Source organism: Sapajus apella, unplaced genomic scaffold (assembly GCF_009761245.1).
Source record: "Sapajus apella isolate SASKATOON/1434 unplaced genomic scaffold, GSC_monkey_1.0 scaffold62, whole genome shotgun sequence".
In the NCBI taxonomy this organism is placed as follows: Eukaryota; Metazoa; Chordata; class Mammalia; order Primates; family Cebidae; genus Sapajus; species Sapajus apella.
In genome coordinates, this window is record NW_022437002.1 from 12,370,069 (window position 1) to 12,397,925 (window position 27,857).

The 27,857-nt window shown below is 40.8% G+C and overlaps 1 protein-coding gene across 3 annotated transcripts in view; it reads left to right on the forward strand.

Moving 5' to 3' along the window:
• Positions 1-18,195, forward strand: part of SMAP2 (small ArfGAP2) — a 48,415-nt gene extending 30,220 nt beyond the window's left edge. For all 3 annotated transcript variants that reach the window (XM_032247085.1, XM_032247086.1, XM_032247087.1), the window contains exons 2-10: positions 1,813-1,946; positions 3,488-3,573; positions 4,592-4,670; positions 7,916-8,002; positions 9,049-9,130; positions 10,154-10,260; positions 11,057-11,222; positions 11,653-11,969; positions 16,832-18,195. In XM_032247085.1, coding sequence (XP_032102976.1) covers positions 1,813-1,946; positions 3,488-3,573; positions 4,592-4,670; positions 7,916-8,002; positions 9,049-9,130; positions 10,154-10,260; positions 11,057-11,222; positions 11,653-11,969; positions 16,832-16,957 — 1,184 coding nt within the window. In that variant the 3' untranslated portion in view covers positions 16,958-18,195. The remainder of the gene's footprint in view (positions 1-1,812; positions 1,947-3,487; positions 3,574-4,591; positions 4,671-7,915; positions 8,003-9,048; positions 9,131-10,153; positions 10,261-11,056; positions 11,223-11,652; positions 11,970-16,831) is intronic.
• Positions 18,196-27,857: the final 9,662 nt, after the last annotated feature.

Genomic DNA, 27,857 nt, shown 5'->3' on the forward strand with positions numbered 1-27,857 from the left:
AAATCCATCTAGGAATCTGAAGGGGCTAAATAAATGTCTTTTTGGAAGATAAATCTGAGCTTGAGATAACAGTAAGGTATTGGGATAAAATTTCAGGCAGAGAGCACCACCTGGTGGTAATAAGGAGAATGTGCGCCTTCTGTCCTTGGACTATTTGCCATGGTAAATAAGTGATATCTGTGTCAAAAAATTACATTCTTATTTGTAATAATCATTGATTCAGATTTCTAAAAATAATTTTCTGCCACACGATTATGGCATTTCTTCATTAAAACTGCTGTCAAAACCTTCAGGCTGGCCAGGCGCAGTGGCTCACACCTGTAATTCCAGCACTTTGTGGGGCTGAAGTGAGAGAATCGTTTGAGGACAGGAGTTCAAGACCAGCCTGGGCAACAGAATGAGACCCAGTCTACAAAAAATGAAAATATTAGCCAGATGGGGTGGCACACGCCTATAGTCCCATCTACTCCAGAGGCTGAGGTGGGAGGATCACTTGAGCCCAGGAAGACAAGGCTGCAGTGAGCTATGATCATGCTACTGCACTCCCAGTCTGGGTGGCAGTGAGACTCTAAAAATAAAAATTAAAAACCCGCTGGCTAACCAAATAATTGTCTGTGTCCTAAAGAACTGAAGTCTGTGCTCCTTGTCGTTTCAAACGTAGGCCCCGTTTATCTCTGTAGAAAATCAGTGTCATTTTACCTGTTTATTGCATCCTCTAATTTTTATGTCACCCTTATTTTATGTGGTAAATTTCTGCCAAGTGGAGAATGGAGAAGAAAATATTTCTGATTTTTCAGTAAGTTTTTGGCAGGTTTCATATGGGTCATTTTTTTCCTGGGTAAAAATTATGAAGAAGAGTATGATAATTTTTCAGAGTGATTATTAGGATGTGTAAATCCAGCAGGGGATGGGAGATTCTGTAACAGTTTTGAATTAAAATTCATATTTAAGATTTTTTTGTTGCAATAAGCATCTTTATTATTTGGCAGTCTTGAAACGAGATGCTTCAGTAGTTGGGTAAAGTAGGGACATCAGCCTAAGGGGAGAGAATCCTATTAAGTTAATGCAAATGCATATTTTATAGGCCTGGGGTTGGCGGGAGGATAAACATAGTTTCGATTACAGGTTGAGCCATGGTAAGCATGCCATATCTTTTTTCCTAATAGGAAAACTGAATACAGGCCACCACTAAAAAAGTGGTGAATACAGCCCCATCACCACTAAAACATCCCTTGGGAGAGGACTGTTTATGTAAGGTCCTAGGTCAAATAGAATATGACATGGCTTTGCACTCCTGGGATTTTTCTTAATATAAGAAACAGTCTTATAACATCTGCGTTTCAACACACTCGTATTAACAGACAGTGTAAAAAAATTGTACAGTGCACAAATGCCCATGTATTATATAATTCTGTTTATATTAAATATCCAAAATTGGCAATCCATAGAGATAAAAAGTAGATTTGTAGTTGCCAGGGAGGGGAGGGAAGAGTTGGGAGAAAATGGGTTGTGCCTGCTAGTGGGTTTGGGATTTCTTTTGGAGTAATGAAAATGTTCTGGAATTAGATAGTAGTAATCATTGCACAACTATGGGAATATACTAAAAACTACTGTATTGTACACTTTAAAAATTTAAACAACTACAACAAAAAGCTGACACATGGAGGAATGAGCAGAGTCAATAAACAAGTGATTATGGTAAAAATTCTTTCACTTACATTCTAGCAGAAATGTTGTCTGATAATTAATATTGTAGTTTATGCCTTGAATGTTGTAATTTGTACTTTATTGCCCCGTTCCTGACTTTCACAGGGCCACGATGGGCCTCCTGGAACATTGGTGTGTTCATCTGCATTCGATGTGCTGGAATCCACAGGAATCTGGGGGTGCACATATCCAGGGTAAAATCAGTTAACCTCGACCAGTGGACTCAAGAACAGATTCAGGTACTTAGCCCGAGTGAGTCAGCTGCTCCCATATATCCATGTAAAAGGAATTCCAGATGAATTTCAGTCAAACCAGGCACAAAGGTGAAGATAAAAGAAAATTTAGTTGTTAAACACTTATGTCAAATTCTTGTACCTTAACAGAAATTTTTATTCTATTTTTTTTTCTGTTTTATTTTTCTATTTAAGATACAGTTATTCTACCAATATTTTACTTCCTTAAAAACAGAAATAGTCTATGGTCTAGGATTCCATGGGTCCATGAAAGTATTAAGAGGGATCTTTGGGTGATTTTCTAAGACTCTTAGCATTTGTGGGTCTAAAATTTATAGTTTCAAATATTAACTTTTTGTCGGACACGGTGGCTCATGCCTGTAATCCCAGCATTTTGTAAGGCTGAGGTGGGAGGATCGCTTGAGCCCAGGAGTTCAAGACCAGCCTGGGCAACAGAGTGAGACATGTATCTCTACAAAATAAAGAATTTAAAAATTAGCTGGGCCTGGTGGTACGTGCCTGTAATCCCAGCAGTTTGGGAGGCTGAGGTGGGAGGATTGCTTGAGCCCAGAAGTTGAGGCCGCAGTTAGCCACGATGGTGCCATTGCACTCTACCCTGAGCAATAGAGTGAGACCCTGTCTCCAAAAAAAAAAAAAACAACTTAAAAAAAAAACCTCCAAATCGTAGACTTATAGAAATTTATTATTAAAATGTATGCATGAATCTTGTTTGCTGTTATCTTGGTGGGCTTGGAGTGAGACACCCAAGTTAATGAGTCTGGCTGACCTAAGAGCTGTATCTGGATATAGCTTCATTATTCTTTATTCTCTTCCTAAATTAAAATGCATTAATTTTAATTTTTTCTTTCTTGGGAGTAAAAGGGAAGCTCCCCCCCCAAAATCCATTTGCTAAAGTTGGTAATGGAAATGAGATTACTCTTAACCAGAAAATGGCTTTAGAAATTGCTTTAGACTGTGTTTATAGATGTATTAAAGGTCTAAAATGGTGAGTTACATTTTTCAGTTACACTTTACTCTGTTTTAGGAAGGAAATTATGTGCTGTGGAGATATTTGGGAATTTGGAGATTTAGAAAGCTCTTGGGATTTATTCCTCACAAGTGTTACAGGGTCTACTTAAAAGCCTAATGGGAAACACATTTATTAGAATTGATTAATTAATAGTATAAACTCAGAATGGTAACACTGATCGTTGCCTGCCAAGTAGACATTTTAATTGGTAGCTGTGTATCTAAGACTTTCCAATGAGATCTTGAATTATTACTGAGTTAAATGTATCTTGGCACACAAATCTTTCAGTAGAAGGAACCAATGGAGTAGGGGGAAAGGCAGCTTGGGGCAAATGACTGGGAATTCCTAGTAAGGTGGAGAGAATCACCAATTGGAAATCAGAATACACAAGTTTAAATCTTGGTTCTGATACTCTCTAGGTTGGTTCTTCAATTGTACAGTAGTGGAATTGGGTGAGATGTTTTTCAGTTCTTTCTTGATCTGACATTCCATGTTTCTACATTCTCTTTGGTCACAGTGCATGCAAGAGATGGGAAATGGAAAGGCAAACCGACTTTATGAAGCCTATCTTCCTGAGACCTTTCGGCGACCCCAGATAGACCCGTATCTTTTCTGGTGCAACTTAGAAGGCTTTAGTGGTATTTTGATGTTTGGGGAGAGTCAAACAAGACTCAAGTCCTGTACTGTGACTGGGTCATCTTTGTGGATTAGTCAGTATTCCTGCTCATCCTCTGTCCTGCAACCAAAATGTACAAAGACCATATGTATTTGCTAATGTCAGAATTGTCATATAGTGTCACTTGAGGAAGACTCACTCTGGAATTAAGACTGCAGTGATTTCACTGTCAATTCTTCCATAAAGTTACATCTCCACTAGTTTATTTTGGGTCTCTGGAACTATTGTTTCATAAAAAGAGTAGTTTACTGTGCTCTGTTAACCCTGGCAGTCAGCAAAACTGCCATTCATTTTTACCATCTTTTTATCTCTCGGGTGAAAGAATTAACTGTTGTTTACCAGTTTATCAATAACCAGTAACTTTCTTCCACCATCTGCTCAACAGAGGATAGCACCCGGGACACAAAACCAAATCCCTTAGAGGCAGTGCTTCTCAAAATGTAGTTTGTAGATCATCTTGTTAAGGTTTTTTTTTTTTTTTTTTTTTTTAATGGGTGCAGATGGAACCTGTTAAATGCAGATTTGGGGCCTTGCAGAAGACCCACTGGTCAGAATCTGACAGTGGGGCACAAGAGTCTATGTCTTCAAAGGGCACTTATGTGCCTTTGTTTGAGGCCTATTGAACTAAGTGCTTTAAAATAGACATTTGACTGCTTTACCTATATTCTAGAATAGCCACAGACACCTTTAATGTCAATATGAAGGTTAATTCCACTTGCTGCTGTCATCACTCTGAAGGGAAATCATAGGAAGTAATGATTCCCTGCTCTAACTGTGAAGGAGGCATTTTAAGGTTTTGGTTAGAGATATTGCATATAAAGAGGCAGGAGCCATGTGGGGAAACCAGGCAAGAGGGAAGGAGGAGAACAATGCTCCATGGAACACAAATTGACCTTTTATATTCTTACCGTTTGAGGGGATTCATCCTTAATAAGCTTTTTGCAGAGCTGTCGAAGGATTTATTCGAGATAAATATGAGAAGAAGAAGTACATGGACCGAAGTCTGGACATCAATGCCTTTAGGGTTAGTTATAAATCTTTCAAGTTTTGTCCATAATAAGTAATTTACTTATTAAATCAGGCCAGAGAACACTTTGAAGAACTGCTACCAAAACACTCCCAAACCATCTTTTAAAAAAAGCAAAAGTAGACCAGGTATGGTGCCTCATCCCTTAATCCCAGCACTTTGGGAGGCTGAGGCAGGAGGATTGCTTGAGTCCAGGAGTTTAAGACCAGCTTGGGCAACAAAGCAAGAACCCCATCTCTACAAAAAATTTAAAAATTAGCCAGGCACGGTGTGTACTACACCTGTAGTAACCAGCTATTTGGGAGGCTGAGGCAGAAGGATCACGTGAGCCAGGGAGGCTGAGGCTGCAGTAAGCTGTGATTGTACCGCTTCACTCCAATCTAGGCAACAGAGTTTGACCCTGTCTCAAAGTAAATTTTAAAGCAAAAGTAAAAAGTGCCAGTTACTGAGTCAAGACCATGAGATATCATGAAACAAATTTCTTCCTCAGGGATATGCAGGGGAAACTATCAGTGAATTCTTTGCCTTAATCTGTAGTTAGAAGGTGTTAGTGATGATTCCCAGTTTGGAATTATTTCTTGGGATGGACATGTTGCATATACTAGATCAAATATGATAATATATGTGTATGTGTACTACAGATATATCTATCTGCATAGATATATACACACACATATACTTTTTTTTCTGTAAATGAAATAAACAAAAGTAGGTATAATTACATCACCAGAGTTTCCTTCAGTTTGACCAATGTATATTTCCAGCATTACCTGCTGATAACCAGTGTATTGGTGGACTGTTTGCCAACGGGGGGACTCTTGTTCCTGAGAAGGGTTTCAGAGGGAGACTGACTACCCGTTGCCAAGTACACTTTCCATCCTAGGCATGTTTAGAATCTCCAGCATACTATACGATAACTAGGACAAATATAACACACAGGGGGAAAGACAGCATGGTTTCTGGAAGAAGAAAACACGCCTAATTAATGACAACTAATGGGGAACCAATAGATATGACTATTTAGACATTTAAATAACCTTTGACAAGATTCTACAGAAAACTCCCTTGGGAATAATTGGCCATTTCTCTAGTCACAGAAATATTGAGAGTAAGGGATTCTTCAGTTCTAGCGCAGGTCCTACCTATCTGTCACCTATTCTAGTTATGTAATAATGATATGATAACCAGTGAAATTTGCATAGGGCTCTAAGACCTTCTGGGTAATTAAAAGTTAAGTTAATTGGAGTCTGCTTCAGATTGATCTTATGAAGCTGTGTGAAAGGGGCATTAGCTTGTGGGTGAATTTCAACACAGGCAAGTAAGTGTAAGGTAATACATGTAGTTAGAAAAACATGATTCCTTTTCAACTTAGTATGAAGGACTCTCACTTCACAGTTGTCCAGAAAGGGGACTTGTCAGTATCATAACTGTGACAAGAAAGAATTAACGTAGTGTGCAGCTACAGCTTGGATGGCGTCATCAAAAACAGTTTAGAACCCAAGCACACACATTTCCTTTTATTTGTAGAAAACTGTGGTCTGTCTGCCCAGCTCTGTTCATTGTGCCTGAAGATATGAACTCAGATGAGATCAGAAAAGGGTAACTGAGATAATTCAGATGATGAAGGAGTAGAGTTGCTGTTTGTACACAGCTATTGTAGAAACAACAGCTCTGCCCTCAGGTGTTCATGATTACATTGCTGGTATACTGAACCCATGAAAGCAAGCCCGGTTACTGGCTGTTTTTCTTAGGAATGAAATACCTCCCATTTACTAAAAAGCTATTTCAGACCTTGTTATGTAATGTACTTAGATTTTTTTCATATTCTTGTGAAGATTTTTATGCCAATAATTAATGTTTGCTAAGTGAAGACATTTAATATCAAATGAGAAGAAACTGGCTTTGTTAAAAACTATTCTCTTTTTAATGGACAGAGAAAACATTTTTAACTTGAACGTCTGCATCAAAGACATAAACTGTGTATGAAAAAGATAACTGCATGTATTGATTATAAAATTATTTTAGAGAAAATATGAAAATTAAGTGGAAAAATCCATGCATACTCTCACTGTCTTTGCCAATAATTATCTTCTTGTTGTGTCCCCCTTTTTTTCTATGTAGTTTCTTTTTGGAGGCGTAATTATAATACAGTTACGTAGGTTTCTCTCACTTTCATTCCACTTAATATTTCTATGTTGCTTATATGGTATTTATAATTTTTAATTGTTGCATCACCTTGGGAGTAGCTAAATCACTGAAAGTAATAGTTTATTTTGCCATTCCCCTTCTGTGGCATAAATATAGTTATTTCAGGTTTTTTTAGCATGAATAATTCCAGGCTGAACTTCTTGGCGCATTTAACCTTTTTCATATTTTGGACTATTTTCTTAAAATACATTACAAGATATGGTATCATGTAGGTCAAAAGGATTTCAACATTTTTCTCTTCCTAGTTTTGCCGATATACTTTCCAGAAGTTGTACCATTTTACTCTGTCTTCTCAGCATGTGTAAGAGCGTTCGTTTCACATCATCCCTCCCAACATTATATAAAGATCTTTCTCCCTGCGTAAAATGCATTTTAAATTGCCTTTTTTATCTCTGGCAAGACCAAACATGTTTTTCATATTTATGCTATACTCTTGATTCTTAAAATAACCTTAAGAATACAGAGTATAGCATAAATATGAAAAACATGTTTGGTGGTTTTGTTTTACCTTTAGATGTTTATTTGATTTTAAGACTTTAGTTTTTGTTCTTCTAATCTGTAAACTTGAAATTAAGGTTTATTTTCTGACTGTTGAAAAAGGAGATGAATATTGAGAGGATCCATCATTGAATTTATGATATTACAGAGGACATAAGCTGAGTAAGATGTACATGAACTTATTCACTGATATACCAAGATCAGGGGAGACCTCTCAAAGCATGGGCAAATTAAATGTGGGGTACAGATGGGCAGCATACTGGTAAAATGTTTTAGCCTCTGTACATAGCCTTGACTGCAAATATCAAGTCATGAGCGGGTTAGGAGGGCGGGTGCCTAAGATGCATTGAGGCTAATTTGGAAGAGGTCAACTCATGCTCTACACCAAGACACTGTCCCCCAAGCTTGTCAGACAGCTGCATCAGAATCAATAGGGATTTGGGGTATCCTTTTTGGACACTTGAAATTATGATTTATCGAACTATTAGTCACCTTGGGCCCTGTGTTCTTTGTCTTGTTTTGTTAAATCATTATAGAAAGAAAAAGATGACAAGTGGAAAAGAGGGAGTGAACCAGTTGCAGAAAAAAAATTGGAACCTGTTGTTTTTGAGAAGGTGAAAATGGTAAGTTGGAAAGTATTTGCACTGTATGAACAGCCTCAGGTATGTGTATAGGAACAGCCTCAGGTATGTGTGTATTTGTGAAAGGAAGAGTAAGAGGCCTTGTGGTAGATACCATTGCACCATCACACCTGGTACTAAAGGATTCTGCATCTGGATTGGATCGCCTGTTGCCATCTCTGTTTCTTTCCCATTACCTGTTGTTGCCTAAAGCTGTTCTGTAAGAGCTTCTCTTTGGGGCCAGGTGGGAGCTTGGGAAATGCATCTGTTCCCTCCAAGCAAGAGGCACAGTCTAAGCCAGAATGCCAAGGCTGTGGGACACCTTCTGAACAGATGCTATTTCCACATTAGTCCTTCTATTGTTAGAACAGTCTAGAAGTCAGGCCATACTAGTCCATTTTACATGATCCCTTCTTATATTCTTGCTTTGTCATATTGAAACAGACACCTTTCTTTTTCCACAGGACATATTGTGGCTGTAGTAGTAGAATCTCTAATATAAAAACTTGGAATCTTGGGAGAGAGAACTTTACTTACTATTGCTTAAGGAAGAGTCTTTTATCATCGTTCTGAATCACATTGTCTGTGGACACAGTCACTAGTGATATTGGCAGAGTGAATTAGGTAATCTTTAAACCGACCTCCCTTTTGGTGTTACAGTAAAAGGTTTTCTAACCACTGGGAGATGTGTTGGCTCTTGTACCATCAGATATCTACCTTTATTCTTGGCTTTTCCTGGGACCAAAAACTGCTGCTTCTGTTGGATCCCCTGTTCTGCGGTTGTCTAGGTTTCAGAAAGATTTGTCTCTTCAGGAAGCCAGACAATCATGGGCAATATCTTTGTTTTTCACTTTAGGTTTGATTTATGTACTTCTGCCTCCTGACTTGATTCTTTCACCTGACACTTCCTGAGTTTCGTTTCTTCAGTAACTCTCTTTGAATAACAGCAGCCCTACCCACAAGAAAACTGTGGCTTTACAGTGGAGATGGGAGAAAAAGAAGTTTAAAAACACCTGCTTATTTCTTTCTATAACATATTTTCACCTTAGCCACAGAAAAAAGAAGACCCACAGCTACCTCGGAAAAGCTCCCCGAAATCCACAGCACCTGTCATGGATTTGTTGGGCCTTGGTAAGAGTTGGACTTTTCAGCTTCCGTGTTCTTACACATTTTGATGAATTCTCAGTGACCGTGGAAGATAGGTAGAGATGGGCTTCTCCAGTTTTGTCTTCATGGCTAAGACTGTTCTCTCACATTCTTCCTGGTATGTTTCACATCTGAGCAGTTGCTCTAAGGAAGTGTTTACTGTGACACTTTTCAGAGCGACAGTGTGGTGTAGTGGTTTAGAGCATGGCCTTTGGAGCCAGTGCCCTGCCGTGTTACTTACTGTCTGTGTGACCTTGGGTAGTTTACGCAACCTCTGATGGTTCCTTTCCTATCTGTGCAGTGAGAATGAGTCTCTACTTCAAAGGTGATGTTGGAAGGGTTAAATGAGATAATGCCTCTAAAGCTCTTGGCCCCATGCCTGGCACATACTGAGCCCTCCATAAATGTTAGCAGTTTTGCTAAACAGCACCTTTGAGCCTCATGTCACTTACCTGTACTCCATTCCCTGCCCCCATTCCTTTCATTTTTCAGATGCAGCCTGTTTCTGAGATGGCCTGTGGTCATTTTTCTCCAAATCCTTGAAATCCTGAACTAGTGATTCTGCCCTTTCAGAAAGCGAGCCTATTGTCTACCTTTCACAGCACTGATGGTTGCACTTTGTTTCCATCCACTTCTGTTGATTTAGGTTATTGGCTACTTAGGCTTCTAATTTCTGTACCTTTCCTTGCTCTCTGAAAATGAACCCTCCATACCTTGCCCTTCAAATAGCCGGAAGGGAGCCAGCCCCCTACTGTGGTGCTGAAATAACCTTCAGGCCTGGGTTTCTGCTGCCCTGTGCCTGATAGCTGGGCTACAGGCTTCCCCAGAGGACTCTGGGAATGGTGGGGGAAGCTTCTTTTGAGAAGCCCCATCCATACTAGATGGTTCCAAAAGTCTAGATTTCTAGGTCCATGAGCTTATGGGCCACCTTTGCTTTATGTCTAGAATACAAAGAAGCCATAGGCTTAATAAGCAGTGCTGCATCTTAACTTCGATCTCTCTTTCTAGATGCTCCTGTGGCCTGCTCCATTGCAAATAGTAAGACCAGCAATACTCTAGAGAAGGATTTAGATCTGTTGGCCTCTGTTCCCTCCCCTTCTTCAGGTTCCAGAAAGGTGAGTCTTATGGGCCCCTTAGGATTAAAGAACATTCTGAAATGAGTGATTTCAGTATCATAATCATGGAACCAAGTCATACTTCCTTGGTGGGGTTGGACTTTGGTTTTCTTGATTCTTCATTCTTCCCTTAACATTGTATCATTCCTGTCACAGTCTTAAGATTCTAAGATTGTGTTGTTCATGCCATTTTGTCTCCTGCTCAAAAAGTGGGCCCTTTGAATTGCCTCTATAGAGTGTGTGATATTGTGAAGGCTGATACTTGAGGCTAGCTCCTCGGCCTGAGTTACTGCCACTTGTAGGTAGGAAAGACTTGAAACTTTTAATGGCCACCAGTTGTGAAATGCCTGCTATGTCTCAGGCACACTGTGGGGTGGTTTTTTTTTTATATCATTTTGTATATTTCATTAATAATTTCACATCTTCACCACAAACCTGCAAAGTGGGAATTTTACAGATGTGAAAACATGAGTTCATAAAAGTTATGTGACTAGCCTCTGGTTATACTACTAAATGGCACCACTGGGATTGAAACTCAGTTCCTCTGCTGCATCATTTGTGGGTTGTTTTGTGTGTTTGTTTCTACCAAATCACATGTTTTGGTGAAAGGAAAGAACTGTAACAGCTTAACTATCAGGAGTTTTCAGATATTTCATAGTAAAAATGTCAGGAAGCTATTAACTTGAGTCGTGAATTCTTACCGCAGATGTTAGGAGCACCAGAGAGGGAAGGGAGATCCTTAAGGAAACCCCCATGAGAACCATTTCAATTCTCCCCCTGACCTCTTTGCCCTAAGGTTGTAGGTTCCATGCCAACTGCAGGGAGTGCCGGCTCTGTTCCTGAAAACCTGAACCTGTTTCCAGAGCCAGGGAGCAAATCAGAAGAAATAGGCAAGAAACAGCTCTCTAAAGACTCCATTCTTTCACTGTATGGATCCCAGACGCCTCAGATGCCTACTCAAGGTAGATTTCATGGGTGTCGTGGCCATGTACCAGGTAAAGACATGAGGGCTTCCGTGCAGGAATTACTTATTGTGACAGTTGCTTTGGGGGCCAGGATGTCATACACCAAACAAACCTGAACATGACCAAAGTATCAGCAGATGGAAATTATGTAACCCAGAGTCATACTTCTGTGAAGTCTGGGGTCACACTTCTGTGAAGTCTAACTCAAGGTCTGGATCTGGACCCTAAAGGGAAAGTGGCTAGGTCAGCAGCCCGTTGGTAAGCCATAGCAGGTCTTGTAGAGATTTTAACTACTTTGCTGTGTAAAAGAGCATTGTGAGTTGAGCAATCCTGAGAATTCCAGCTGGAACGGGGTAGCCAGGAAGACTTTGGGCTGACTGTATGTTTTTTCCTCTTTAACAGACCTATATGTGTGTTTTCTTGGCAGCAATGTTCATGGCCCCTGCTCAGATGGCATATCCCACAGCCTACCCCAGCTTTCCAGGGGTTACACCTCCTAACAGCATAATGGGGAGCATGATGCCCCCACCAGTAGGCATGGTAGCTCAGCCAGGAGCTTCTGGGATGGTTGCTCCCATGGCCATGCCTGCAGGATATATGGGTGGCATGCAGGCATCAATGATGGGTGTGCCAAATGGAATGATGACCACCCAGCAGGCTGGCTACATGGCAGGCATGGCAGCTATGTCCCAGACTGTTTATGGGGTCCAGCCAGCTCAGCAACTGCAGTGGAACCTTACTCAGGTGAGCTACCCCATTTTACTGTGGCAAGAGTTTTGAGCTTCCTCAAGGTTGTCTCACTTTGTGCGTCTCTGCTATCCTTTGAATCCTTTCCATGTAGAAGAGATAACGCCAGAGACATTGTTAGGTTTGCTTTTTTTTTTTTTTTTTTTTTTCCTAGGTCTGTCTAAAGTGAGACTTTCTGAGAAGTTCTGGGTTCCTGTAGAATAAGGGCAATTGCCTAAATCTGAATCTCTTCACACATTCTCAAAAGCAAAAACAAACACATAAACCCTATACAAACAATGAATGCAGATATTCTCATAGCAGTCTCACTTAGCAGGCAGAATACTATAAGGTTCAAATGGCATGGCACGGTGCATACAAACGCCAAATCTAGCAGAGCCAGCATCACAGAGGAGACTATAAAAAGAAAAGAGGGAGCAGGGGCACAGATAAAGTAACCCCCAGAAGGAGAAGGACCTACCCTCATCAGACATACTGAAAACAGGTCTGAGATGTGGTAGGTTAGAACTCTGTTTACTTGGAGGATCAACAATAAGAGACTTGAGATATATAGGAGTATAGGTAGTAACCTTAGGAAAGTATTGCTTCTTGGGGAGATGGGCATGACTTAAAAGGAGGAGGTACCCTTAGGAAGACCTGGTGGTGAAGGGACAGAAAGACATGAGAAATGAAAATGAGAATCACAAAATCAGATATACAGCTTCCTCCCTCTTCCAAAATAACCACTTTACTAATAAAAGATGATGCTCCTAATCTAAGAAATTTAGTAAGCCTCCCCAAACCCTCACACCTATCATTGCTGATTGAGAAAAAAATAAGACCTTACAAAATAACCCAAACATGGCAGCTGACATTTGTGCAAAACTACTACAAGAAGAAAATAGAAAATGAAAATCAAAACATTTCATATAATGAATATTCTCCCTCAAAAAACAGTCATGAAGCAAAAGAAAATTGTTACACAATCTACCAACCTGAATTAAATGTCCTTAAACAAATGTTTGCAGGTAAGACAAAACACCTTAAATCAGAAATTCAAAAACTTAGAACCAAAGTGGATAAAAAACTGAACGTGTGAAATGAAAGTTTACTGAACTCAGAAAAGAAATTGAAGAAAAAGCCAAAATTATCATATAAAGACTGAATTACAAGTTAACCAAAGAACAATAGATTGAGCTGAAAATATATTTGGCATTGAGGAAAGGCATAAAACAGCTAAAAGAATGAAAACTAAATATAGAAAGGAGTAAAAAGAATCAGACAAATTAATATGGAAGTTAAGCAAAGAAAACCTAACATACGTTTATTTGGAGATGTCCAAAGAAATAAAGACAAAATAAATAAAACATGGGACAGAATTATTGTATTTCAAACTATAACACAAGAAAACTTTCCAGAAATAAAAGACTTGGATATAGTATGGAAAGAGTCCACTGTGTATCTGGGAAAATTGACCCAGAACAGTCAACTCTAAAACATATCCCAGTAAACTGACAGACTTTAAAGAACATTAAAAATGTTTAGGGCTCCAGCCTTTTCCATACCTCCTACCCACAAAAATCTGTCACTTACACCAAATGAAAAATACTCAGGTTGACATCAGACTTCCAAATAGCAAAATACAAAAAGAACAAGGGGAGTAGTAGTTTCAAGGCACTCAAGTATATGCAAGACAAGACAAGCATTTTACAGCCAACCCAGCCAAGCTACCCTTAAGGTATCAAGGCTGTAAAAAATAAATCTGAAAAAACTCAGGGAATATCACACTTACAAGGCTTTCCTGGGGAATCTAACAGAAGATAAGCTTCATCCATCTAAGCATTTTTGGCAAAAGAACTGATGGTGAGAACTGAATGTTTAATTGAGAATGTAAGACTAAAACAAAGGTGATGACAAGGGTTGCAGGATATATATTATATTCTGGCAAACAAATACAACTAAAAATAATGGAAGGAGAAGGGAGAAAAGTGGAATAATAAATATTGTGTAGGAAATAAGTAGAAGTCAAAGGATGTAATAAGCTGACAAACCAAATCATGGAAGCCTGAATAAGGAAAAAGGAGACTAAGGACATTGCTAAAAGTATTCATATAAAAGTAATCACTAGAACAAACATGTGAAATGTTCTGAATACCAAGATAATTTTTTTTTTTTTTTTTTTTGAGATGGAGTCTCACTCTGTCACCCAGGCTGGGGTGCAAGTGGCAGAATATCGGCTCACTGCCACCTCTGCCTTCTAGGATCAAGTGATTCTCCTGCCTCAGCCTCCTGAGTAGATGGAATTACAGGCACCCGCCACCATGCCCGGTTAATTTTTTTGTATTTTCAGTAGAGACAGGGTTTCACCATGTTGGCCAGGCTAGTCTTGAACTCCTAACCTCAGGTAATCCACCCGCCTTGACCTCCCAAAGTGCTGGGATTACAGGCATGAGCCACTGCACCCGGCTGAGAATTTGTAAAAACAGACTACAAAGTGCAGCAAATACAATAAACACAGTAAAAATATAATATGATGGAATTGAGACCAAACATACCAATCATATCAGTAGGCAACTCTTCTATCAAAAGAAAATGATGTTCAAATTGGTTCACAAAGCAACACTAGTTTTGTACTAGGTACAAAGCAATACAAAGTGATTTAATGTAAAAACCAGGAGACAAGGCAAAGGAATACCAGAGAGGTGGTGCATGTGTACTGCACATGTGCATGCATATGCTATCTTTATCAGCGTAGTATCAATGTTATACTTGATTTAGAAAAAGTATTTTTATGTTTTTCTTTCTCTGTAGTCTGGAATAATTTATGTAGTATTGGTCTTTGAAAGTTTTGTAGAATTTCCATGTGGAGTTGTGTGGCCCTATTGCTTTCTTTTGTAGCAAATCTTTGATAGTTTTCTGTATCTTCTGTGGAAGTTAATTTTGGAAAAGTGTATTTACCTAGATTTTCCATTTCATCAAGGTTTTCAAATTTATCAAAAGTTATGCCAAGCAGCCTCATTAATTTTTCTCAAAGAACCAGGATTTTGATGTATTGGTGCGACATTTTTCTGTTTTCTACCTCAATTTCTGGTGTATCTTTAGTATTTCTTTCCATATGTTTTCCATGGGTTTACCTTGTTATTTTCTGGCTTTCACAGTGGAGACTTACATTCACTTATTTTCATTGTTTCATTTTTATTTGTATAGGTAGTGGAATGCTATAACTCTGATGGGAATGTGTCAGAGTGGCACATGAGCCAACTTCCAGTGGCTCTGACTGGCCAAATGAGACAATTTGAACATCAAAAAGACTAACAAAACTAATGGATTATGAAACATTGAATGGAAAAAAAAAAAAAAACCACGAGTCCATGGTGATATTTTTTAAAAACCAGGTGTGGAGTGGAGGGAGGAAAAGCCTTCTTTACAGAAGAATGATAGTAATTATAAAAGAACAAGGGATTCACACATTTGCAAAGAAATGCCCTTCAGATTATTTATTAATTATAATGAAAAAAATATATAGCCACTACCTTAGCCAAGTGATCAAACATAAAATTACTGACAATGGAACAAATTAATATCATATGCTTCCTGATATTTTGTACTAAGAAAGACATCATATCACCTCCATAGAATCTTGCCAAAAGTATTTAACCTGGATCCAATTATGAAAAAACATGAGGTGAATCCACATTGAGGGATATGCTACAGAATAACTGTCCTGGGTTCTTAAAACTGTCAGTGTCAGGAAGAAATGGAAGGAAGTGGTAGGGAAACTGTTCTAGTTTATTAAAGGAGATCTGAAATTGAAATACCATGTACATTAGAATATTGTATTAATGTTAGAATTCTTGAGTGTGTTCATTGTTTTGTGATTCTATTAAAGCACTCATTCTTGTGAGGTGCCTCCTGACTTAGGAGTGAAATGTCATGACAGCTGCAGCTTTTTTTTTTCTTTTGTTATCTGCAACTTTTGATGCTCATCAAAAAATGTAAGTTTTTTTTGTAGGAACAGAGAGAAAATATGGCAAATGTTAACAGTTGGTGAATTTCAGGAAGAAGTTATATGGGTTTTATTGTACTATTCTTTAAACTTTTATGTAAGTTTGAAATTTACTTTAAAAGTTGGTACAAGAAAGTAATACTTTCTCCTAAAGAAAAAGAGTTTATATAGAAAATGTACTAGGCTCAGGAAATTCAAGGCATTTTTCTTGATAAAGTATTTTTCTGTTCACTGCTATGGGCCTGTCTTTCAATTGAATTCATGAAGGACCTCCGCCCATCCTCCCCCTTGCCTCAGGCCTTATTCCACTGACTTTCTCCCAGCTCCTTCCCATCTCATACACTGAAGACACATTAGTCTTTTTCCCCCACCCTGCCTTTGTTCATTCTCAACAGTCCAGTTCCTCTTTTTCCCCCTTCTGCAAACTAGCGAGCCTGCTCATGCGCTTTCCCTGACACTGACGGTAATAGCTGTGCTGAAGATGAGGGGGGAGCATTGGGGAGGGGGCTTTTATTTCAGCCTTTAGGGTTGGCCAGGCAAGTTAACAAGAGGCCCCTTCTATTTAGGATGAGGGACTGGAAGAGAAAAAGAGAGGAACTCATGCTGATTTTCTGTCGACTGGATCCAGGTGCCAGGATGCCTTCTTTCCCTCCCTGAGCCTTAGTCTCTGTCGACTGGCACTCCTGAATAGTCGTTCATGTACATGGTCTTGAAATGATCTGACTGCTAAGGTCCAGGGTTTACTATCCATAACAGAGTTTCCCTTTGTCTCATTCTCTCCATCCTGGCAGAGAAAGAGAGTCCTACCCTGCCTTTTGCACTAATTGGCGGAATGCCCACAGCCTGGTCTGAAAGTCTCCTCTCTCCCTTTCAGATGACCCAGCAGATGGCTGGGATGAACTTCTATGGAGCCAACGGCATGATGAACTATGGACAGTCAATGGGTGGCGGAAATGGACAGGCAGCAAATCAGACTCTGAGTCCTCAGATGTGGAAATAAAAGCAAACACCTGTATGGCTGCCAGGCTGCCATTCTCTTCAGCCCTCACTCTCTCCTTTCCACAGCCTCCACCCCTGACCCTCATCCTCTTTTCCTACCTCTCTGTTTGGTTTAGAAATTGCTCAATAAGTCATTTGGGGTTTGGCAGTCTGCCCAGCCACTTCCCAAACATGAAGACCTCTCTGTTGCTTTATGTTGTACATGCCCCATAGCCATCCCCTCGTCCTCCCCAGTCCTCTCCTGGCACCAGCACCTTAGAAGTTGTTGGCAGAAGGCACTTAAACTGTGGGAGAAATGTGCATACCTTTGAATACCTTCCCTCAAGGTTAAAGCTCCTATCAGACTCTCAGAAGGGTCTGTAGGTGTTATGTATTAGCCAAAGAGGGGAAAGCTTAGAGGTCCTTCTATATGTGTTAATAAGCTGTTTCTAAGTTTTTAAATTTGAAGAGGAGACATCATGTTCTCATGATTTATGGGAATGAAGCAAGTACCGAAATCATATTAAATACTCCCTGGGTCCTGGGTGAGTTTGACCCTAGCCCTGGGGTGAGGCAAGCCCCCTCCTGTGAGGATGAGCAAAAATATTACTCTCTTCGCCCTGAGTTGCTTTCCGGATCTGGGGCTTCAGGACTTGCTGCTTCAGTCAGCCTTTATTAGCACCAAAGACTTTGTGAAGATCCCACACAGACACACATCCCTTCCCACCTCTCACCTACCTTCAGTAGGATCTGGCTCCGTGGCTGGAGGACCAAGCCTATAGTGGGAATGCAGAGCTTAACCTGTACTGCTTGTGTGTGCGTGTGTGTGTTTGTGTGCGTGTATGGGTGTGTGTTCCACCTCCCACCCTCTCCCCATCTGCTCTGGGTATTTTTGTTTTTGTTTAGTTTTAGGTTTACAACAGAGAGGAGTTAATTTATCAGCAGCCTAAAACTGTTGTGTTTTTCTTATGGTTTAAAAAAAAAATGCCGTGTCATTGATAACTTCTTTCTCTGTTCCCTTCTCCCAGTCTGCAGATCACCCTCTCATGCTTGTGTATCCAGGGTGCTCTGTTTCCCTACCTTTCCCAGGTGTATGGGGCAGCGGGCCGGAACAGCGTTCCCCTCAGTCATTGTTCACCCCACTTGAAAATGCAGACAAGAAAACTTTGCTTACAAGATTTCATGTGTGGGAACCACAGTTCCTGGCTGCCTTTCTCTTGTGTATGTTTAAATTCCTTAATAAATATTGCAGGGAAGGACTGTTTGCTTGGCCATTACTGTGTGTCACTCTTGGAGGAGGGTGCGTTACACTCAGGTTTTCCGTTTTCCAAAAGCAATTTCTTCACTTCCTGTATTTTAGAAAATTCTGTGCTTCTCATACCCAAGGGTGAGGCCCAGGCTCCAGCAATCAGAAAGGCGGCCTCTCTCCACTGGCGTCTAGAGCTGAGCTGAGGGAACTCCGGAGATCCACACCTGCCAGAGTCACAGATCATCAGAGCAGCATGCCTCTTCCCCCACAGATGGAGAAACTGAGACTCGGAGAAAGGACCTGGTTGGCCAGATGTCCACTAGAGAACCCTGGGCACAGCCGGCAGTAGCCTCCAAGTGTCTGGATTTCCAGCCCCTTGTTCTTTCCCTATACCATGGCAATTAACTAGTGAGTTGAAATTTCTCTCGTCCAAGAGAGCAGTAGCTTTGGCTGGTAAAGGTAATTCAACCCTCTCTGAGCTATTGGAAGTGGGCCTTCCGAATCTGTGTCAGGAATTAGAAACAGAACATTCAGTCCTGGAGGCAGTGCGAAATACAAAAGGCAGAGACCTTCTTTAGTATGTTTCCTTCTTCCTCTGACTCCCTTTCTGCTTTCAACAAATGTGATCTTTGGATCCTTGCTCCCTGCTTTTCTTTGAGTACACCCTTTAAGTCCTTAAAGATGTAAGTGGGAGGACAGCACAGTGGCTAAGAAAGTTGGCTCTGGATCGGGCCTCCAGTGTTCCTATCCCTTCCTATGCTGGAACCTGAGCAAGCTTCTGAACTCCTGTGTCTCTGGGTAAAATGGAGACGATGTTAACACTTATGATAAGAAGCAGCAGTTCCTGTGATGTATTTAGCACACTATTGGGCACTTAGTAAGCACTCAGATATAAGCAAGTATGACATGCCAGATCTGTGTTAGGCAGTAGCTCATTTGACAAACATTTAGTGAGTATCAGTAATATGCCAAACACTGTTTTAGGCTTTAGAGACAAAGTGGTGAATAAAAACTCTTCATTTTCATGGGATAGTGTGGAAGGAGAAATGGACAATAAGCAAATAGATTTAATTCAGACAGTGTAAGACAATGTAAGGGACAGAGTGAATATGGGCCCACTTGGATGGAGTGGTCAGGAGAAGGTTACATTTGGACTCGGACCTGAATAAGCAGCCCGTCCATAGAGATCTGGAAAGAGCTGGAAATAGTTTGACTGGGGGCATCAGTTTGGGGTCCTGAGGGTACAGGTGTTATGGAAAGTTACTTGAGAAAATAGAAGAGAACTGAACCTTGGAACCCATCAGCATTTAGAGTTTGGGAAGGATAAATAAGAAAAATAAGACGAATATCGTATAGTTTTCTGCTTTTAAGAAGCTCATGGGGCAGCAAATTTATAATTTTTTTCCTTTTTTTTTTGAGACAGGGTCTTGCTGTGTTGCCCAAGCTGGAGTGCAGTGGTGTAATCATGGCTCACTGCAGCCTTAACCTCCTGGGCTTAAGCACTCCTCTAACTTCAGCCTCCCCAAGTAGCTGGGACCAAAGACATGCACCACCACACTGGGCTAATTTTACATTTTGTAGAGACAGGGTCTCCCTATGTTGCCCAGGCTGGTCTCGAGCTCCTGGGCTGAAGTGATCCTCCCGCATCGTCCTCCCATAGTGCTGGGATTACAGGCGTGAGCCACTGTGCCTGGCCTGTAATTTCCTGTACAGGTGGATTATGGGAGCTGAGGTGAGGGGGTACTTAGCCCAGTCAGGAGACCTTCCTGAGCAGAGTGGCACTCAAGCTGAGTCTTAAAGGGAGAAGTAGCAGTTAACCAGTGAATTGGTGTGGATAATGATATTCCAGACAAATAGCATCATATGAACAAAGTCACAGAAACCTAAAAGAGCATGGAGCATTTTGGGAGGCACAAACATATTTCTAAGGTATGATGTGAATGTGGCGTGCGGTGAGAGAGGTGGAGCTGGACCAGGTGGTGGGGTCTTTCCTAACCCTATGAAGAAGTTTAGCCTCAAGTGTAAGCGGTAGAGAGACATGGTAGATTTGAATTTTAGGGGCTCACTCTTGCATCACTGTGAATAGCACGTTTGAGGCAACAAGACCCGAGCTAGGGAACCAGAGATGGCAAGAGCTGACCTAGGGCCATGGTGGTGAGGGTAGGGGAGAATGGAGGGCCTTAGGGTAGCAGTTAATGATTGATCATGAGGCATATGAGATGCTAAACGGTGTTCCACAGAAATGCTAAAACCAGCATGGAAAAGACGAAGTTACATCACCTCATATCTAGAATATAATAGCTACATAGTTGTCTGTTTGAAAAGTCCTGTAATAAACATTTTTCTTAGTTTTCCAGCACTTACCAACATTTACTTTACCATAGAGTCAATTTTTCTGGTATATCTAATAACCATAGAATACTATTTGGGGGGAAAACCAGAAGAACCAGAAAAATAGGACAGGAATGTCCAATCTTTTGGCTTCCCTGGGCCACACTGGAAGAAGAATTGTCTTAGACCACACATAAAAAACAGTAACGATAGCTGATGAGCTAAAAAAAAAAAATCTCATAATGTTTCACGAATTTGTGTTGAGTTGCATTCAAAGCCGTCCTGGGCCACATTTGGCCAGTGGGCTGAGGGCTAGACAAGGTGCTTTAGGAGGTAGAATTGGGAGGTGTCATTATTGGATAAGATGTGGGATGCAGAGGGAGGAAGTAGTCAAATCTCCCATGTTTCTAGATGACGTGAAAGAATGTACAGAAGGAAGAGAAGCTGGCTTTTCTCTCTAGGAGGGGAGTAGATAATTAAGAGTGGTTTTAGGCTTGTTGAATTTGGGTTGTCCGTGTTATATCCAGGTCTGGTTGGCCAGCTGGAAATTAGATTTAAGAGTCTGAAGTTCAAGGAAGAGGTCAGGCTGGAGAAATTAATTTGGGAGTTAGCCCATAGAGGTGGCAACTGATCCCATAGGAGATGGATGGGAATCACATAGGGTGGATTTGTAAAATAACAGCAGTGGGCTGGGACAATTTGTGGGGAAATACTTATTTTTAATAGAAGCTAAGGAGGAAAGGCCCAAGAAGGAGAGGAGGTGGAGTGGGGATGAGGAGGAATAGTCAGAAAGTTATGCAAAACAAAACTCTAAGAAAGCACAACGTCAAGGAACCCTAGGAACTATAATATCTAGAAAAAGGGGTGATCACAAACGTCAGATCAGTAGGAAAATCCAGTGAGATAAGGATTGGTAAAAGGACTACTGAACTTAGCATTTGGAAACTGCAAACTTCCGTTGGAGTGGTAGGGCCAGAAACCAGATGATAGTGAGTTGAAGAGTGAATTGAAGCAGTTGTAAAGTAGAGAAACAGGCTCTATAAAATCAAATATACATGATAAGATTTAAGGGTTACCCTTAAGAATAGAAATAGAGTATGTAAATGCAAACCAATAAAGAGGAAAAAATTACAATAAGAAATGCAAATAAGCAAAAAAATCAACCATCTTCCTAACTCCCAAGAAAAAGGCAGAGTAGGAACTTTTTTTTTTTTAATAGACAGAGTCTCACTCTGTCACTCAGGCTGGAATGCAGTGGCGCAATCTCAGCTCACTGCACCCTCCGCCTCCCGGGTTCAAGAAATTCTTCCTCAGCCCCCCAAATAGCTGGGATTACAGGCACACACCACCATGCCTGGCTAATTTTTGTATTTTTCAGAGAGACAGGGTTTCACCATGTTGTCCAGGCTGGTCTCACACTCCTGACCTCAGGTGATCCGCCTTCCTCGGCCTCCCAAAGTGCTGGGATTACAGGTGTGAGCCACCGCGCTTGGCCAACAATTTTTTTTTTTAAAGCTCAGAAAAGTGGACCAAACAATTAAAAAGTAATATGATTGAAAAAGTCTAAATACAAAAAATACAATGTAAATGGAATAAATACAGTTGGAATACTGAGTTTGTCAGATTGCACTTTTAAAATCCATTTCTAGCCCGGCGTGGTGGCACATGCCTGTAATCCCAGCACTTTAGGAGGCTGAGGTGGATGGTTCTCGAGGTCAGGAGTTCGAGACCAGCCTGGCCAACATAGTGAAACCCCATCTCCACTAAAAATACAAAAATTAGCCAGGTGTAGTGGCACACACCTGTAGTCCCAGCTGCTTAAGAGGTTGAGGCAGGAGAATCGCTTGAACCCAGGAGGCAGAGGTTGCCATGAGCCAAGATCACGCCATTGCACTCCAGCCTGGGTAGCAAGAGGGAAACTCCATCTCAAAAATTTAAATAAAGAAAAAAGAAAAGAAAGCTGGGCGCAGTGGTTCACGCCTCCCAGCACTTTAGGAGGCAGAGGTGGGCAGATCATGAGGTCAAGAGATCGAGACCATCCTGGCCAAGATGGTCAAACCCTGTCTCTACGAAAAATATAAAAATTAGCTAGGCATGGTGGTGCATGCCTGTAGTCCCAGCTAGTGGGGAGGCTGAGGCAGGAGAATCGCTTAAACCCGGGAGGCAGAGGTTACAGTGAGCCGTGATGGTGCCACTGCACTCCAGCCTGGCAACAGAACAAGAGTCCATCTCAAATAAAATAAAATAAAATCCATTCCTAGCTGGCCGCAGTGGCTCACGCCTGTAATCCCAACACTTTGGGAGGTTGAGGCGGGCGGATCATGAGGATAGGAGTTTGAGACCAGCATGTCCAATATAGTGAAACCCCGTCTTTACTAAAAATACAAAAATTAGCTGGGCGTGGTGGCACATGCCTGTAATCCCAGCTACTCAGGAGGCTGAGGCAGGAGAATCGCTTGAACCCAGGAGGTGGAGGTTGCAGTGAGCCAAGATCATGCCACTTCACTCCAGCCTTGGTGACAGAGCGAGACTCTGTCTCAAAAAAAAAAACCCAAAATCCATTCCTAGCCAGGTGCCGTGGTTCACACCTGTAATCCCAGCAATTTGGGAGGCTGAGACAGGCCAATCACTAGAGTCTTAGGGGTTTGAGACCAGCCTGGGCAATGTGGTAAAAACCATTATCTACAAAAAATTAGCTGAGTGTGGTGGACCTGTGGTCCCAGCTACTTGGGAGGCTGAGGTGGGAAGATTTCTTGAGCCCGGAGGTTGAGGTTGCAGCCGAGATCTCCCCACTGCATTCCAACCTGAGTGACAGAGTGAGGCCCTATCTCAAATAAAATAAAATCCATTCCTTCTGGTATCTAAGATCACTTTCCTTCACCTGAAGTATATCTTTTGGAAGTTCCTTTAGTGAAGATCAGTGTGTGAAAATTCTCCACCAGTTTTTTTTGTGGAAATTGAAAATCTGATTCCAAAATTCATATAGAAATGCAAAGGATCTAAAATAGCCATGACAATGTTGGAAAAAGAAAAATAAATTTGAGGGGATTACACTATTAGATTTTAAGATTTCTTATGAAACTACAGTAATTAAGACAGTGTGGAATCAGTGCAGGATAGACATAAACTGCTGGAATAGAATACAGGACCCAGAAACAGCCCCAGGCACATATTGATTTGTGAAGGTGGCAGTGCAAAACAGTGGATTAGAGGTAGTCTTTTTAAGAATGGACACTGGGACATTAGATAAGCATAGAGAAAAAGTAAAAGTTGACCCCTACCTCATACCATAACAATAAATGAATTCTAGCCTGGACACAGTGGCTCACACCTATAATCCGAGCATTTTGGGAGGCCGAGGTGGGTGGATCACTTGAGGCCAGGAGTTTGAAACCAGCCTGGCCAACATGGTGAAACCGTGTCTCTACTAAAAATACAAAAATTAGCCAGGTTTGGTAGCATGCACCTGTTATCCCAGCTACTCAGGAGGCTTAGGCGAGAGGATCATTTGAACTCAGAAGCAGAGGTTCCAGTGAGCTGAGATTGTGCCACTGCACTCTAGCCTGGGCAACAGGGCAAGACTCCATCTCAATTAAATAAATAAATAAATAAATTCTACATAGATTATAAATCTAGTATGAAACTTAAAATAATAAAGCTCCCAAAGATAACACGAGAGAATATCTTCATGTCTGTGTGGAGAAACCTTAAGTGTTAAAAAGCACTAATCATAAAGGAAAGATTGATAAATTTGATTAGATTAAAATTAAGAGCTATTTATTGAAAGATTAAGAGAGCAGAAAGACTTGGCACAGAGTAAAATAAGATATTTGAAACACATGTGATGAAGGCATTGTATCTGGAATATATGAAGAATGCCAGCAAAATAAGAAAAAAGACAATTTATTAGAAAAATATACAATGGAGACCCGAATAGGCACTTCAAGAAGACTAACAAAGACTAACTTTGAAGAATGACTAACATCGAAGAAATGCTCAATCTCATTAGTAGTTGGGAAAATTAAACAGAACAAAGCAAAACATGAGACATCATGAAACACCTACCAGAATGGCTAAAATAAAAGATCGTTCTAAGTGTTGGCAAGAATGTGGAGCAACAGAAACTAGTAGAGTGTAAATTGACATGACTACTTGGAGAATGGTTTAGTAGTATCATTTGCAAGATAGACAAACCTATGACCCAACAGTTCTTCTCCTAGGTATATACCAAATAAAAATACATGCACTTGAGGGTTGAAAGACATGCACAAGAATGTTCTGGAAGCATTATTCATAATAGCTTCAAACTGGAAACAATCCAAATGCCCATCAGGAGAAAATTGATAGATTATAATATAGTCCTACAATAGAATACTATACAGCAGTGGGAATGATCGAACTATAGTTGGCTGGGCACAGTGGCTAACCATAGGACATCAAATCCAAAATCTGTAGTAGGTGCATTCATATCAGTAAACACCACCAGACCTTAAATGACATCTTTCTCTTCTTGATTGAACAGTCAATATTTTCATAAGAATTCCTTATGTTTTTTTCCAATGACTGTGTAAGTCTCCTCCTCTGTGTGCTTCCTGTTTTTTTTCCTAGAGTGATATGATGTACCCAGAATAAACTGAGACATCCTTGACAAACATATTTAACCTTAATCTAATCAAGTTTCTAGAGCTAACTTCCAGCTTCTAGGAAGATTAAAAACATATTTCTTCTCTTTCTTTTCTTTTTTGAGACAGTCTCACTTTATGGCCCAGGGCTGGAGTACAGTGGGGCGATCTCAGTTCACTGCAACCTCCGCCTCCTGGGTATAAACAATTCTTCTGCTTCAGCCTCCCGAGTAGCTGGGACTACAGGCTAATTTTTGTATTTTTAGTAGAGAAGGGGTTTCACCATGTTGGCCAGGCTGGTCTCAAACTCCTGACCTCAAGCAACCTGCCCAGCTCAGCCTCCCAAAGTGCTGGGATTACAGGCATGAGCCAGTGCACCCAGACTGCACCCTTAAATTTTATATCACTTAAAATCTGTCCATTTTCAATTTTGGCATTTATCCCAAGAATGTCTTTTGATGCTTTTCTTTTTAAACCAAGATACAGTCTAGCTTCATGCATAGCATTTGATTGTTATGTCTATTTGGTTTCCTTTAGTTTGGAACAGTGCCTCTCCCTTTTTTTCTTCCTCATGAGAATGACTTTTTGAAGGGCTCAGGCCAATAATTTGGTAGGAAGTTCTGTGTGTTTTAATCTTCCTAGAAGCTGGAGGTTAGGTCTAGAAACTTGGTTTGATTAAGGCTAAATATTTTCGCCAAGAATGTCTCAGTTTATTTTGGGTACACACTAGGAAACAAACAGGAAGCACACAGGGCAGGAGACTTACACAGCCATTGGAAAAAACATGCGGAATTCTTATGAAAATATTGAGTGTTCAATTAAGAAGAGACAGATGTCATGTAAGGTCTGGCGGTATAGGTATGAATGCACCTACTACAGATTTTGGATTTAATGTCCTATGTTTAGCTGCTGGGCATGTTTTTCATAGAGAAAGCTGAACATAACATTGACCTACTATTCTAAAAGCTGAGATGACAGAAATGCCTTTGTATAATGTGAAGAAAGGAATTTAAGAAGAATTCTGGAACAAATTACCAAATATGTTATCCCTTTTCCCAACCTCTCCCTGCCTGGAAAGAGGATAAAGACATTACCAAAGTCTTGAGGCATACTTTGTTCACAAGAGTACTGGGATCATTACATGATTTAGTAAAAGTTTATAGAATGTGGTGAAGTGTATTTCCACCACCTCCTCCTCCTCCTCCTCCTTCTTCTTCTTCCTCCTCCTCCTCTTCCTCTTCTTCCTCTTCCTCTTCTTCCTCTTCTTCTCCTTCTCCTTCTTCTTCTCCTCCTCCTCTTCTTCTTCCTCCTCCTCCTTCTTCTTCTTCTTCCCCTTCTTCTTCTTCTTCTTCTTCCTCTTCTTCTTCTTCTTCTTCTTCTTCTTCTTCTTCTTCTTCTTCTTCTTCTTCTTCTTCTTCTTCTTTCTTCCTCTTCCTCTTCCTCCTCCTCCTCTTCTTTCTTCTTTCTTCTTTTTCTTCTTTCTTCTTTCTTCTTCTTCATCTTTTTTCCACCCAGGTTGAAGTGCAGTAGCTCACTGCAGCCTCAAGCCCCTGAGGTTAAGGGATCCTCCCACCTCAATCTTCCAAGTAGCTGGGACTACAGGTGTGGGCCTACGTGCCCGTGCCCATGTATTTCCTATTTTCAGTATCATTGTAATGATTCCAGCAGTAGCCTTTAACAATGACCCCCATTCAATTATGACATTCAAAATGAATACAAAGATCTTTAGGGGTGGTTAATTGGAGATAGGGTCCTAGATAAATGGCAGATCACTGAAGTCCTACTTGGTCTGTATAGCCAAAAATTTCTCCAGGCTTGGGGCCAGAGATCATCAGGACAGAAATGCAGCTCCGGATTCTATTACTAGACTTAAGCTAGTTTACAGCCTCTTAAATGATGGAGAGGCCACGTATCCTGAGGAGAGAGCTTGTAAAAGTGCTGACAGTACAGAATGTGTAACATGACTATTTTACTGATAAATGTGTATTACCATTTTGTCTGGATAACTGCACACTAGGGAAACTGTGCAAACACTTGGGCAACAAGTGAACACTAGCTGTTAGCTATTACTCATTCCCAGATACCCACATGTCATTGTCTGCTTCTGAGAGTTCCTGTGGGGACCAGGTAATTATGAAGTTTTGTTTTGTTTTGTCAGTTTGTCTGTTTTGAGACGGAATCTCACACTGTCACCTAGGATAGAGTGCAGTAGCACATTCTCGGCTCACTGCAACCTCCACCTCCCAGGTTTAAGTGATTCTCCTGCCTCAACCTCCCCAGTAGCTGGGATTACAGGTGTGTGCCACCATGCCTGGCTGATTTTTGTATTTTTAGTAGAGACCAGGTTTTGCCATGTTGGCCAGGTTGGTCTCGAATTCCTGACCTTAGGTGACCCATCTGCCTTGGCTTCCCAAAGTGCTGGGATTACAGGCATGAGCCTCTGCATCCAGCCAAGATGGAGTTTGTACCTAAGTCAGTCTCACCATTGGTCCAGTGGAAACTTAAACCTCTCCTAACATATCAAACTTCCCCATGTTCCTGAGCATCTAGTTGGAAAAGATGTCCTTAGCATGTGATAGAATCCCCACATTGGCTTGCTCACTTGTGAAGTGAAGCCTGTTAAGAAAGCAATGGATTCAGTGAGTCTTCTGTAGCTGATAGAAAGAAAAAATAAAAAAGAAAGCAATGGAGATGAGGAAGCTCCTGGAGCCCTTCCACAT